The 15854-nt window shown below is 44.8% G+C and overlaps 1 protein-coding gene across 6 annotated transcripts in view; it reads right to left on the minus strand.

The window, feature by feature from the left end:
• Positions 1-15854, minus strand: part of LOC310797437 (NACHT, LRR and PYD domains-containing protein 3-like) — a 132829-nt gene that overhangs the window by 67229 nt on the left and 49746 nt on the right. For all 6 annotated transcript variants that reach the window (XR_014553728.1, XM_083659815.1, XM_083659814.1 and 3 more), the window contains one exon: positions 4228-4398. Coding sequence is in view for 5 of the 6 variants with exons in the window: in XM_083659815.1 (XP_083515941.1) it covers positions 4228-4398 (171 nt within the window). In the remaining variant the exon portion in view is untranslated. The remainder of the gene's footprint in view (positions 1-4227; positions 4399-15854) is intronic.

Genomic DNA, 15854 nt, shown 5'->3' on the forward strand with positions numbered 1-15854 from the left:
AAAACAAAACAGATCAGTCATGGACAATCATACACACTGTCAAGCCCTCCTCATCCCAGCTGTGTGTTAAAAAGCAGCTCTCCTCCCTCCAGCCTGCACACAGCTTCCCCCAGACACCAGCTGCTCTGAAACACTCCCATGTCCTGCATCCTTTTGTAGTTCTCAAAGTCTATGGTTACTCTCACCCTAACCAGAGCCTTCAACAAGACTACAAGGCCTACTTAGACTTCTGCATCTATTTTCCTCTTCCTGCTAAGGTACACAGCCATCTTTGCTGCCCCAACAAGACATTTACAATATGCCCCATCCTCTGTTTGCTCTTGCTTCACTGGAAACTGAAGATAAAGACAGAAAGAGTAAAAACAGCAGCAAGAAAAGTAAAGAAAAAAGTCAGCATGTTGAAGAGAGGCCTGAGCCTCACAGTCTCTGAAGCAGTGACATATTGTCTCTCTCACCCCACAGAAAGGACAGCCACTGTTCACATCAGAGTTCACCACAGAGACAAAAGCATTGACTGGCAGTGCCCCATGTAGTTAGCCTGGTAAACCGCCCGTCACGTGAACTCACATCTCATTTGGTTCTCCGTGACGGTCTGGACCCGCACAGGCAGTTAAGATGATTGGTCGAGCCATGCCGGCTCGACGAATCAGCGGCGGCCGTAGGCGGGCTCTGGCTCGTCTGGGCAAGTAGTGGGTACATGGTCTTTGTAGTTCTTTTCACTCGTAAACATGGCTGCCGCCGCGGAAGTGACAGGCAGTCTGAATGAAATTGAATGTAACGTTCCCAATTCTATGTATTAAATTCTAAAAAACGACCCTCAACATTTGGGAAGGCTAAGCCACACAACTAGTTCGTTATAATCTAACTAAATGCTTTGAAGGTGACTTTACGACCGTGAGGACTCAATCAATGAATACCACGGAGATCATCCACACAGGCACCTTCGGCGATCTGATTGGTTGAAGTTAACACCCACCAGCGGTGATAGACAGATGGGTCATCCAATCACCTGCCAAGTAGCTTGGAAAAAGTGCCCGCCTCCGTCAGCGGGTCTGGTGACTTCATTCCCAGATCGACTGGTTTAGTGAAACCTATGTGGAGCTATACCGTCCATCTGGCAGCGTCAGGTTACCATGTAGTACCCTCCACTGTAAGTCCCCGGACTATTTTGTCAACGGCCCCTTATACAGTGTGGTCCATGCAGGCTTGACCTCCGACCCCACCCCGAGGCTGATCCTCCACGGGGTTTCGGCCTGCTGCTCAGCCTGTCTCTGTTGACTATTTTCACACAGAGTCTGTAGAGTCTCTTTCCTCTGACAGAGTCCAGACAGGCCTCATCCACTCCCCCTGCAGCGGAGGACCCCAACAGCTAACAGTTTTTCACACAACACATGTGTCCGGCCAGTACAGTAACCTCTTTCACTGCAATGGCACGCATGTAAGACCAGCTTCTCCACAGCGCGGATGGCAGCTGAAGTCCCTCTCGCCATCAAGCAGACAGTGACGCATGTGTCTTTATGTGCGCCAAGGGGACATGACTAAATTGGTGGGATTCGTTGTAGCCTATATTAATAGAAACAAATAGAAAATAGCTGATTAATAAAATGTGTGCTGGTGGAACGAAATTCAACTTCTTAAAATAGAGCAGCATCACTCATCGCGGCTCTCAGTACGCTGCATAATTACGCAGGCAGTATATTACTGCAGCGGAGATAGAAGAGAGCCCGAAAAGGCATAAGCATACAGACGTTTGGGCAGCAGCCTGTTTTCAGCGTGTGAAATGGCAATAATACACAGGTGATTCACAGGTGGGCATGAGCACGTTATTTGATTTCTATGCATGACAGCCTCACATCTCTCTCTCCCTCTCTTTCACTCTCCCCATCTAGGCTATAGTATATTTTCTCTCTCTCACTCTACTCTCAGTGAAGGAGGAAGCTGCTGACGTGATGTTGTGGTTGTTATGGGCATGACCACACCTCCACTATGCTTTTGGTCATAAACACGCCTATACGGAGATGTGCGCCGAGATGACGTGAAGCACAGCTGGCCGACACGCCCACAATTAGGGCTTTGCGCGGCGCTATTCCAGCGCAAAACGGGCGCTAATGCAAAATTACCGCCGTTGGGAAGATAGAGCCCTATGAGTAATTATAAAAGGGCTCTCTCAAATCAAGCAATCTGATTGGTTCACAGCTGTGGTATTTAGCATATACCACAGCTAGAGCAGCATCCCCAAAACACTCCGCCTCTTAGAAAACAAATGGTAGCTACCTAGCTTGCTAGCCTCGAAAACTGTAGGCGATATCTTTTTTCCCAGGATGGTGAAGGCATGACCTGCCGCTTTCGCCATCCTGGGGAGAGGAAATATTGTTTTGAGTCCCTCAAACTCTTGGAAAGGAAAATGAATCAAATGGAGAGGAAGACTCCTAACCAAAAGGGCATAAAAATGGCAGGCACTCAAGGAGGTTTGAAAATGTAAAAGGCTTAAATTTAATGGGCTTGAATCATTAACTCATTGAGTGCCAGCCACTTTTGGAGAACGGACGCTCCCAGTGCCAGAGTTTCAGAGCGTTTTCAGTGATTTCTCGAGGCCCACAGAATATTGTGTGATATTACTATGTAAACACCGAACACGCACAAAGAACGATGGGACTCTCTTCTATCATCTGCAAAAAAAAGTTTATTGATCCCATTTTCCGTTCTTTAGTTATGAGCCGGAGAAGATAGCTTGATTTAACCAAAAACAGCCATTTTTTTCTAGAAGCTGAGATAATGAGCCTTTTGTGAAATTAAACATTTCAAGCACATCACTGACTCTGAAGCTAATATTTTCTAATGTAGTCACACCTCAAAAATAATTTCCTTCAATAAAACAGTGAAGGCCAGGGAATTTTGTTTGGCAGAATAATATTTTTTAGCCTCAACCAGCAGCGCTGGCCCCTGCGTGCGCTGCTGGTTGCAGCTTCTTGCTGGTCTTGATTTGCTGCTGGTGGGCATCGGATATTCTGGCTTGCGTTTGCCAATCCTGTCCTGCTGTCTGGGTCTGTCAGTGTTGTGTGCTGCTCTGCGTGCCCCACCCCCCCCCCCCCCCCGCCTCAACTGCAAACCCCTCGTAGTGGGAGTGTCTCTGGTGGATTTCTTCTGCGTTTGCTGTGCACAGTGAAGGGTGCGGCCGGTGCGCTACATCCAGCTTTTTTACAGCGTTCCGCGTGTGTTTGTCACCGGCTCCCATGCTTCCAGTTGAGAATAATAACAACTCCATGGCTGATCATGCGGATGGGCTGTCGCAACGGACACGGAGGGGCTCAATTGTGACAGCAGATTGGCTGCTGCAGGCACAGCTAACGTTATGCTTCATGCATATCGATGCATACGGATGCGATGCGATTTCCGTTTCCCCAACGACTTCTTCTTTGTTTTTTCCTTGCCTTTCTGTAATCTGGAGAGCACTGTCGCCACCTAAGGGTTCTGTAAAATAGGTTAGACACATTCAATAGCTCCCATATTGTAAGAGGCGATGTAAGAGGCTTATATCCACGTCCCACCGTCAAAAAACGCAATTGACGACTTTAGTCGTCATTGGCACTGAACGTTACTAAATCAATTGACGACTAAAGTCGTCATTGGCACTCAATGAGTTAAAATACACCAACGCGTGTTGGCTTGCACCTTCAGGGTGTGATGACACACAGAGAAATCCAGAAAACAAACATTAAAATGTAGCAAGTCAACCAAATGACACCATCACTACAGATGCAATAAAACAATAAAAATACAGTAAAACCAATGACGAAACCACATGAGCAATACAGTGTTTTAGAGGAAAGAGCATTGGGAATCAAAGGAGAGAGAACCAATGGCTACATGTTAGGACTAAGGCCATGGCTATAAGTATGATGAGAGCTCCAAGTCCTCATTGAGACCAGGGTAACTGTTGCACCAGCTGAACCTTATTTATCTCTTAAGTTAGGCTGTAAAGTCTACACTTTTTGTGACCTTGATGAAGGCACAGTGTGTTTTCATCAGGTCACAACTTGATTTAAATATAGAAGCATAACAGAGTGTGCAGTTCTCCATCTTTTCACGTGACGCCTTCTTCAGACAATCTGCACCTCACGTGAAGTATCTGGGTGCTCATCTCCAGCTCCTGTGTTCTTTACATTAAATGTCAGCATGATATTCATAACATCTATTAATGAACAAAGAACTGACAGCATGTCTGACCTCAGAGTCTCCAGTCGACAGTGTGGACTCTCCAGTCCAGCAGACAGCTTCACTGCTGAATCTCCCAGCTTGTTGTCAGTCAGGTCCAGCTCTGTCAGATGGGAGGGGTTGGACTTCAGCGCTGAGGCCACAACTTCACAGTGAGTCTTTGAGAGTCCACAGTCAACGAGTCTGTGATGACAGATTTAATGTAGAATCAGTTATTATCAAAACAGAGCTGAGAACAAGCATACCAATAACTTTATGCTGAATGAATATACCTATGATGTCGATAATTACAATGATAATAATCCTAGTTATAATAATTGTAATAATCATAATAACAGTTGTTTTAATCACATTTAAACACTTTAACCACAGCAGAAACTTGAAGTGAAGACGCTATCCGAGGCCTAACATCCTCTTCTTCTAAATAAATGTAGTGGCCGCTTCCAAATTATTGCATAAAAAACAACTTTTCTGTCTTTGAAAAACCAAAAATCATTCATCTGGAGCAACCCGGACATGCAGCGCATCATGACCGTGGGGACTCTGGACCACGTTCTTTTTTTTAAATGCTTTATTTTCACTTTTCAATTTTGTGCATACAAATATATTCAAAGTGCATACAAGTGTGGTCAACTTAGATATAACATATAACAACACCATGACAGCTATGGCAGACCAAAAAGAGAATAATAATAATAAAAATTGGAAAAAAAAGACACAGTAATCTCAAAATATAAATCCAAACACAATAAATCAATCAAACAAAAAGAAAAGGGGAGGGGGAGAGAGGAAAAGGGAAGAGAGGGGAAGGGAAGGACACTGAGTCTCCAGTATGTTCGATTTCAGTTCAGTGAAGAGATCTACGGTGAAGTAGAAGTAGTCCCATCAGCACTAAGTGAGGAGAGGTGAATGATAAACGGTTCCCATTCACCCTGGAATTTCTCCTGCTTGCCGTCCCTTACATATCTTATCTTTTCAAGGTGGATGCAACCCAATAAATCGCGAGACCAGTTAGTATGAGTAGGTGGATGACTAGATTTCCAGTTCATAAGGATCAATCTTCTAGCTATAAGAGTAGAAAAGGCAAGAGCACCTTGATGAAGTTTTGAAAGTGTTGTATGTTTTGGAGGAAGGCCAAAAAGTGCTACGAGCGGGCATGGGTCGATTACAGAGCCCAGCGCTGATGAAAAGGAGTTAAATATACATTTCCAGAATTCTGACAGTCTAGGACAGAGCCAAAACATGTGTAAAAGTGAGGCTGGTGCCTGTCGGCACCTGTCACATGTGGGGTCTATGTCTGGCTTAATCTTTGATAGCCTGACCTTAGTCCAGTATATACGATGTAAAAATTTAAACTGAATGAGGCTATGTCGTGCACATATAGAGGAGGAGTGAACCCTATCTAAAATCTCTTTCCACTCCCAGTCTTCAAACCTGCAATCAAGGTCAGCTTCCCAGCCCTGTTTAATAGTGGAAACAAGGGAGTGACACAGACTCGAAATACAATCATACAATGTGGACACAGCCCCCCTACCATTGACATTAAGTTCAAGAATGATGTCAAGATGTGTTTGAGGGGGCAGTCTTGGAAACTGTGAAAAATTTGTCCTGACATAATCTCGAATCTGAAAGTATCTAAACAAATGGGTCTTGGGGAGACTGAACTTCGAAGATAGTTGAGAGAAGGATGCGAAAGTCTCTTCAATATATAGATCTTTAAATGTTCGAATTCCCTTCTCCGCCCAAAACTTATAAACGTTGTCTATCAGTGACGGAAGGAATGTTGGGTTTCTGTCACAGGGAGAAGACAAGACAAGGGATTGGAGTCCGAAATGAGATCTGAACTGCCGCCATATACGCAGAGACTGGTTGACTACCTGATTGCGGTTTGGTTGTTTATTTAGCAAATGTAATGGGGAGCAAAGTAACGCTGTCAGGGACAATGGTTTACAGGAGTGTTCCTCCATCTTTACCCATGCAGGGACCCAGTCACTAAGACCAAAGTGGCAGTGCGGCCAGTAGAGGATGCTGTGAATGTTGGAGGCCCAGTAGTATAACTGGAAGTCTGGGAGAGCAAGCCCACCGGAGGTTTTAGGTAGATTTAAAGTTGACCTCCGTATTCTAGCAGGACCGTTATTCCAGATGAAAAAGGAAATGATTCGGTTGAGATTTTTAAAGAACGATTTTGGAATGAAGACCGGGATACTCTGGAAGAGATAAAGAAATTTGGGTAATATGTTCATTTTTACAGAATTAATCCGGCCCATCAAAGACAACGGTAGGGACGACCAGCGTGTAAGATCCGACTTAGTACGTTCCAATGCCAAAGCAAAGTTTTTATTAAGTAGGTTGGAATACTTCCGTGTGATAGTAATTCCAAGATATTTGAATTCATCTAAAACTATTTTAAATTGTGTAGTTGATGGTGGGAGGTTACTCACATCCATGTTTATAGGGAAAATCTCACTTTTATTAATATTGAGCTTGTAGCCAGAGATGTTGCCAAACCTTGTGATACAGGTGAGGACCCTGGGTAGTGACGTGGCAGGCTTTGAGATGAAAAGTATGATATCATCCGCGTAAAGGGATATTTTTTGTTCAATACCTCCTCTGATTATGCCAGAGATCAACCTATCCGAACGGATGGTTATGGCGAGTGGTTCCGCCGCAAGGACGAAGAGGAAGGTAGAGAGAGGACATCCCTGTCTCGTCCCCCGCCGTAGTTCAAAATAGGGGGAGGAAATATCGTTAGTGCGGACTGAGGCTGCAGGGGCAGAATATAAAAGCTTAATCCAACTGATAAAAACCTCTCCAAAACCAAATTTACGTAGAGTATAAAACAAATATTTCCACTCGACGCGGTCAAACGCCTTCTCCGCGTCCAGCAATGCCAGAAGCTCTTGTGATTGTAAGTCAGAGGGAGAGTAAATGATATTTAAAACACGCCTAATATTAAAAAAAGATCTTCTGTTTTTAATAAATCCTGTCTGGTCGGTATGGATAAGTTTACTCACAATAGACTCCAAGCGCAGGGCTAAGATTTTAGCAAGAATTTTAGCGTCCACAGAGCAAAGACTAATAGGCCTGTAGCTACCACAGTCCAACGGGTCTTTATCTTTTTTTGGAATTAGAGAGATTGAGGCCTGGCGTACAGAGAGGGGTAATAACCCTGCTTCGAGAGAATCGTTAAGCATATCGACCATAGGTCCGGCCAGAATACTGTAAGTAGCCTTATAGAATTCGACAGAAAAACCATCAGGACCCGGCGCTTTACCGCTTTGCATGGACTGGATGGCCCTGGAGACTTCGTCACAGGAGAGTGGTTGATCAAGCTGCACCCTACAGTCATCACTGATGGTTGGTATCTCTATATCACTAAAGAATGAGTCAAGTAACAGTGAGTCTGCACTTGATTCTGACTGGTACAAGGACGAATAAAAATCTTTAAAGCAATTGTTTATTTCATATGGTTTAGTGAGGATATCACCGAGTGGGGAGCGAATTTGATGTATTGAGATTTGAGCCTTCTTATGTCTTAATTGCAAGGCTAATAGTTTACTGGGTTTGTCCCCAAATTCAAAGTAACTTTGTCGCGATTTGAGGAGTAACTGAACAGCTTGATTAGTAGATAAGAGGTTGAGCTCAGTTTGTAAGAGAAGTCTCTTCTTGTATAGCTCCGGGTCGTGAGAAATGGCATATATTTTATCTAAGCTAAATATATCAGCAGAAAGTTTCGACAATTTGGACCTCCGTTGCTTGGCACTGTAGGAGGTGTGAGAGATAATCTGACCACGCATATATGCTTTTAGTGATTCCCAAATAGTACCTGGTGAAATATCAGGAGTTGTGTTAATTTCAAGAAAAAACTTAATTTGACTAGTAAGGACGGGGACATAACTTTTATCTGATAACAGGAGAGGGTTAAATCTCCACGGTCTACGGTTGTTTGTCTTATCTAGAAAACGGAGACTCAATAGCAGTGGTGCATGATCTGAAATTATAATACTTTGGTATGAACATGATTGAATATTATGTGAGATTTTTAGGTCAATAAAAAAATAGTCTATTCTTGAAAAAGAGTGGTGTACTGGGGAGAAAAATGAATACTGCCTAGTAGTGGGATATAGAAAACGCCAAGCATCAGCGATGCCATAATCATCCATAAATGACTGAATAGCCCTAGCGGTAAGAGAGCTGACGTTTGACCTAAGCGTGGAGCGATCTAGAGAGGGATTCACTGCACAATTGAAGTCACCTCCCATAATTAATTGATGTACATTCAGATCAGGGAGAAGAGATATCAACTTGGAGATAAACTGATGGTCGTCCCAGTTTGGTGCGTAGACACAACAGAGTATAACCTTGTTGGAATACAAAAAGCCAGACACAATCACAAATCTCCCTAACGGGTCTTCCAAAACTGTAGAGACAGAAAACTGCACATTGTTACGGATGAGGATGGCAACACCTCTGGCTCTACTCTGAAATTTAGAATGGAAAGTTTGTGAGATCCATGATTTGTTAAGGCGACAGTGTTGAGTTAACTTAAGGTGGGTTTCTTGAAGAAACACTATGTCTGAGTTAAAACTCTGAATATGATTGAACACTTTGTTACGTTTAATGGGTGAATTAAGGCCTTTTACGTTCCAACTTAAGAAATTCACAGCACCCCCCCTGGCCGACACTGCATTGTTCTTGTTCACCTGGTTATCCGCCATATAAGATGTACCTGGGGGTATGGTCCGCACTGGATGAAGTATTTACTTGTGAAATCTGGAGACAGAAGGAGGGGAAAAAACAGGAGGATAAAGATGAGAGAGAGATGAGATATACTTTATTGTCCCGGGAGGGAAATTTGTCTTGGGCAAAAGTGCTTTTATACAACAGGTGTGACAGACAAGTAATACAAAACAGAACGGTCACAGTCACATTCACAGCATTGCACTGAGGGCACAGGAAGTGTACCAGCTAAGGTACTGATTGCACAACCCTATTGCACAGTAAATATATTCATCAATCCCTTAGTAAGGGAAGTAAAATAAGCAATAAAACCATAAACCCATAGAAACATAGAATAAAAATAAAATAAAAGAATAAAAGGATAAAACATTAAAATAGGATTATGAAATAAGAGAAATAAAACCAAAGTACGAAGTAAGAGAAATAAAACCAAAGTAAAAGCAGTAAAGGAGACGCAGCGTACCTACTTGGGGTACCTCCCACACCTCACTGGAGTGCTACACATGGGGGAAGAGAGGGCTGTTTGTTCAACAGAACAATTGAGGTGGGAAGAAATGATAGCTTGTAGCGGTTACTTTTGTGTCTACAGGCTCGGAATCTCCTCCCAGATGGAAGCAGCTCATACTCAGAATATAAAATGTGAGAGGGATCAGTCAAGACTTTGTGAGCCAGGCTGATAACCTTTTTCTCGAAGATGGACTGGAGTGACACCGAATCATTGGTTCCAATCACTTTCTGAGCTGTGTGGACCATTTTCAGGATTCTAGTTTTGAGCTGAACGTTCAGAGACCCAAACCAAGCCGCCATGCCATATCTAATCAGGCTTTCCAATACGGCTTTGTAGAATGTGGACATAATGTTCTTGCTCACGCCATACAGTCTGAGTCTACGTAGAAAGTGCAGGCGTTGCGCTAATTTGGAGCAAAGATAGTCCACGTGGACATTCCATTTGAGCAGGTGGTCCATCTGGATCCCCAGATATTTGTACGAGCAGACCTGCTCGATCGTGCTGCCCTCAATGACCACGGGGTCATGGACCCTGACTGTTCTTGGGTCAAAGATCATTTCTTTGGTTTTACTCGTGTTTAAAGTGAGGTGATTCCTGACACACCAGTCATTAAAACTGACGATTTCCCTGTAGTAGACAGAAGGACAGTCGTCTCCTTTCAGTAAGCTTAAAATAATGGTGTCATCCGAGAACTTGATGACAAAGTTGCATGGCTCACTGTTCCTGCAGTCATTAGTATAGGCAGTAAAAAGAAAAGGTGAGCTCACTCCCCCCTGGGGGGCGCCAGTGCTGCAATGTTTAACAGTGGAGATGGAGGAATTAACCTTCACCTGTTGAGTCCTATCTGTTAAAAGAGAATAAAACCATTTGATGATGAACGGGTTTATGTTCATCTTGACTAACTTCTGAACTAGCAGCAGGGGACGGAGTGTGTCGAATGCAGAACTAAAGTCTACGAACAGAACTCGTGCGTAGGCTTTGGGGTGTGAGTCTAAATGCTTGCTAATTAGGTGAGTCACACAAGCCACAGCATCCTCAGTGCTACGACCCTCCCTGTAGGCAAACTGCAACGGGTCCATGCAGGGGGACATTTCTGCTTTAAGTTGTTTGACAATCACTTTTTCAAAACATTTCATTACCCCACATGTAAGGGCAATAGGTCTGAAATCTTTGTTCACAGCAGGACAGGATACTTTTGGTACAGGAATGATCAGAGATTTTTTCCACAGAGCAGGAAAAAAGGGGGAGGGGGAAAGAAGAAAAAATGCTGCCAAAATAAAAATAAAAAAGTGCACACAGCGTACAGAATGTCCAAACAGGGACATGGGACATTCCGGACTAACCCAAGCACTGTCAGGGGGATCCCCTGACAGTGCAACTACCCACATCTATTGAGATTGTACTCAAGGATTGTACTAACCTTGAGGGCTGAGTAAACAAACTCTAGCTAAAGGGAAAAAGGGAAGAGGAGTAAATAAAATAAAATAAAATAAGACTTCCTGGTCGAACGCCGGCTATTACTAAGAACAAAAATATCTCTCCTGCACTGCCAAATTATAACAATGGTGATAGCCCTGCTACATCACTAAAAAAGTAAGAGAGAGAAAAAAAAAAGTATGTTTGTGTAGTTTTTTTTTTTTTTTTTCCCCCCCTTCTTTTCTCCCTCCCTCTCTCCCTCCCCCAACCATCATCACCATTACTTTTTTTTTTTTTTTTTTTTTTCCCTTTTCCTTCCCCCCCTCCCCCCCCCCTCCTCTCCTCCCCCCCCCCTTTTTTCCTTCTTTTTTTTTTTTTTTTAAACCTTTGGCGGGCGGGGGGGGGGGGGGGGGGGACGACGACACACACACGTTTCAATACACCCTGTCTCCACAACTTTTAACTCGGCCTACAGTCCACAAGAGTGGGTTGTCACGTCAGCAAATGTACTTACATTGTTAGGGAGAAGAAACAGGCAGAGGGAGCGGGGTACTTGTCGACAATAATAATTAAATAAAGAAAAATAATACCAATATAAACAATAACCATAATAATAATAATACAGGGGAGGCTATAAAAGTAAATTAAATAGCAACATAATTGAAACACTAGGATGAAAATAGGTTATGCAGTCAAAATGTATTAGAGGAGCAGGACATGTTAATGGTAGATACAAACTCACCAACCACAGAGTACGTGGTAACACGCACCAAAATGAGCTAGGCCAAGTTAAGTCAAGTGTTACCCTCCAAGAATGCCATGGCATCTTTCAGGTTTGTGAAGGTCTTCTGTACGCCATTCAACTTGAAGGATAACACAGCAGGATAGTTCATCTGGAAACGGACGTCTCTTTTAACAAGCTCCGTACACACAGGGTTGAGGGCCCTCCGAGCTGCACGGACGGCAGGGGGAATGTCCGGGGCGATGCGGAGAAGCTGTCCCTCGTAGTGGATATCACCTTTACGTCTGACTGCGGACATTATCATAGCTGTGTCCCTGGGGCGATGAATCTTGATGATGACTGGCCGAGGGCGACTGTCCGTAGGGGCACCGAATCCTCGGTGCGCCCGGTCAATTGAAATGTTCGGGACTGACAACCCCAGCATTTTAGGGATAAACTCTTCAAAGAATTTTAGAGGGTCAGTCCCCTCGACAGCCTCTCTGAGGTTTAAAATCCTGATATTGTCTCGTCTGGAGCGGCCCTCCAAATCTGTTACCTTTGCTGTTAGCTCCGCGTTTAGCTTCTCCAGCGCGGCCAGGCTCCCCGGCAGCGGGGAAACGTTATCCTCCAGGGCAGAAATGCGTACTTCTGCGTCGGTCTGACGTGCATCAAGGGTGTCGGCTGCCCCAGCCAAGTTGTCGATACGCTTCACCATGCTGTCAACTTTCTCATCCAGCCTGGTCTCGAATTTGGTGAAGACCTCGTAGAGCATCTTTTGTGTTCGTTGGCCCTCTGCTGCAACAATTTGAGCTATATGCTTTAGCAGGGCCTCCGAGGCAGGATCGGGCGGCGTTAGCATAGAGGTAGCCGTGGAGCTAGCGGCGAGTCCGCTGCTAGCAGGGTCGGTCGGTGTTAGCATAGAGGTAGCCGTAGAGTTAGCAGCAGGCTCGTAGTCAGCAAAGCCAGGCGGGGTTAGCACAGGGGTAGCCTTGAAACTAGCAGTAGGCTCGCTATCGGCGTGGCCAAGCAAGGTTGAAATAGGAGTTGCCTTGGAGCTAGCTGCAGGCTCACTATCAGCGAGGTCGGAGGTGGTTAGCAAGGAGGTAGCCGTGGGGCTAGCAGCTAGCTTGCCGCTAGCCTTCTCAGTACCACCAGAATAAGCGTCCTCGTCTTCCTCCGTTTCCAATGTTTGAATCTGGATTTTTTTTTTCGACCCCTTTTGCTAGTCATCTGAGATGTGTTGATAAAACGGCTTTGGAACAGCTCTGAAAAGACGGATAGGCGAGCGAGCCCGTATAGTGATAAGGCAGGTAGGGAGATACAAATAAGCACGACTGCTCACTCCGACGCCATACCGGAAGTTCTCTGGACCACGTTCTGATTAGTTTTACTTTAGTTTATTTGTCAGGGACCAAAATATAACATTGATGTCAGAGAGAAAAGATGCTTTGCACCAGATTATAGCAAATTGCTATTTTCCATCTGCAGTCCCAGGGCAGGTTGCCAGCACAAACAAAACAACAATACAATAAATAATAAATAACAAGGTACATAACAGATATCAACACATCTTAATTATACATATCACCCAGGGGGTGGAGTCACCCTCTCATTACAGAGGGGGCGGACCATTTGCCGTGAGGTCCCTTCACTTCAAGTTCACAATAGATTTTAACATTCTCCTCTTGGTTTTTAAATCACTCAACAGCCTTGCACCTGAGTACCTGTCAGATATGCTAGTGTAACGGCATTGTGTAGGTGGTACTTGCAGCAACCCATGTTAAGGGCTTGCCCAGGCCGACCTTCGGCTTGGGAGTCAAAGGCACTAACCACTCCACCAAGAGAGCTAGCTCCCTTGGTGGAGCTGATTAACATGCCTTTATACTGGGGAGTGAGTTTAACCAATCCACTCGCTACCACACTGGACTCACGAGGAATCAACACTGATTCACCTCGGTTACACTTGTATCCTATGATCCTCTAGACCCCTCAGATCAGGGGCGGACTGGGATCATAATTCAGGCCGGGCATTAGATACCAAGCAGGGCAGGCCGATACGGGCCGACGCACGTGCCGGCGTCCGAAGGCCCAAAAAAAAAATTGGGCCGTTTGAAGCCCAATTTGGGTCGTTTGAAGACAGATTTGGGCCGTTTGAAGCCCAATTTGGGTCGTTTGAAGACAGATTTGGGCCGTTTGAAGACAGATTTGGGCCATTTGAAGCCAGATTTGGGCCGTTTGAAGCCCAACTTGGGCCGTTTGAAGCCAGATTTGGGCCGTTTGAAGCCCAATTTGGGCCGAGTCTAATTTTACAATGAGATGCACCTACTTTATAGCCTGGTAAACCGCCCGTCACGTGAACTCACATTTCATTTGGTTCTCCGTGACGGTCTGGACCCACACAGGCAGTTAAGATGATTGGTCGAGCCATGCCGGCCAGACGAATCAGCGGCAGCCGTAGGCGGGCTCAGGCTCGTCTGGGCAAGTAGTGGGTACATGGTCTTTGTAGTTCTTTTCACTCGTCAACATGGCTGCCGCCGCGGAAGTGACAGGCAGTCTGAATGAAATTGAATGTAACGTTCCCAATTCTATGTATTAAATTCTAAAAAACGACCCTCAACATTTGGGAAGGCTAAGCCACACAACTAGTTCGTTATAATCTAACTAAATGCTTCGAAGGTGACTTTACGACCATGAGGACTCAATCAATGAATACCACGGAGATCATCGACTAGGCACCTTCGGCGATCTGATTGGTTGAAGTTAAAGGCCCAATCCGTCAAAACTCACTATTACTGACGCCGGTGGCCATTAGTGTAACTGCAGGCAGCGTGTGAACGAGCTGACGCGCGGGCACCATACTCGCACGCGCACAAGCAGTTGCCTGGCAACAGCAGAGCTGTTCGTTGCTTTGTAACGTTAACTCATAAAAGTCACTTGAAAACGGCAACCTGGACAATTTATCGGTCAGATCAGCCTCGAGATGCCCAGGAAGGATTCTGGATGAATTAGGGGACGTTATTGTGGCATGTTTGGTCGTGTTTTGGCTTGCGTTGGCTGCGGGCAAGTCGATACTCATGTTAGCAAAAGCAAGGAAATAGCCTGCTCCCCCTGTATGTACGGTACCGTGTAATGCCTGGAGTTGACCAAACTGAACAATCAAACAATGTTTCATAAGCATAACAGTAATGTTAGGCATATTTAGGACTGTTAAATTCATTATCCACACAAGACGGTAACGTTATTAGTGGGGCTGGTGGTAATTTCTATAAATGTAAATTAATATTAGTTAGCCGCGATTAGCATTAAGCTAACATTACTAGTATGTGCAGTCCCACTGCAGCTAACTGCAGTCAGAGCCTGCTGGCTGCGGGGAAGTGAATACTCATGTTAGCACAAGCCAGGAAATAGCCTGCTCCCCCTGTATGTACGGTAGCCTACCGTCAAACACGACTGTTTTTGACGACTGTTAGATTCATTATCAACACAAGACAGTAACGTTATTAGTGGGGCTGGTGGTAATTTCTATAAATATAGCTAAATCTATTAGTTAGCCGCGTATAGCATCAAGCTAACGAATCACCACCGCAGCTAAATGCAGTCAAACAATAATGTTCCATGACCATACGCATAACGGTAGTAACGTTAGGGTTGCATTACTTCACACAAGACGGTAATGTTAGCAGAGTTTCTGACCAGGTGGTCAGATACTTGTACTACGGAGTGACAGTAAAAATCTTGAATCTTGAAAATCCATTAGCAAGCAGCTAACGTTATCTGGTCAAAACCACATTACAGTAGCTACAAGCAGCAAGTTCCCTTCATGAACCGAAAACACAGTCCTGACTCTAGTTTCCCCCCGATGACGGTCACATTGCTGCTGTCTGGCCAGACGGGCTTCATTAGATAAATATTTATTTATTTAATCTGGTCTTTTTCTGGAGTCTGTGTTTGTTTTCCTTTAGCTAGCAGCTAGCGACGAGCGTAACGTTAAAAGCTACTTCAGCCATTTCCTGTTAGGGTCTAGGACAAGGGACAAGCTCGACGTGAACGCGCGAGACGTCACATCCTCTAGCTGTGGCGGGAGATGCTATCCACTTCGAAACTGCGGTTTTCCATTATCTTCTGAACGGCTGGTCGGAGAGAAACGCCCCTGGTCGCCATTTTTAAGTGACGTCAAGGCGCATTCACTCAGTGCCAATAATAAACACTTTGTGCACATTTATTTCTCGCCAAAACCAACGGAATGGGCCTTTA

The sequence above is a fragment of the Poromitra crassiceps genome, assembly GCF_964638095.1.
Source record: "Poromitra crassiceps genome assembly, chromosome: 2".
NCBI classification, from domain to species: Eukaryota; Metazoa; Chordata; class Actinopteri; order Beryciformes; family Melamphaidae; genus Poromitra; species Poromitra crassiceps.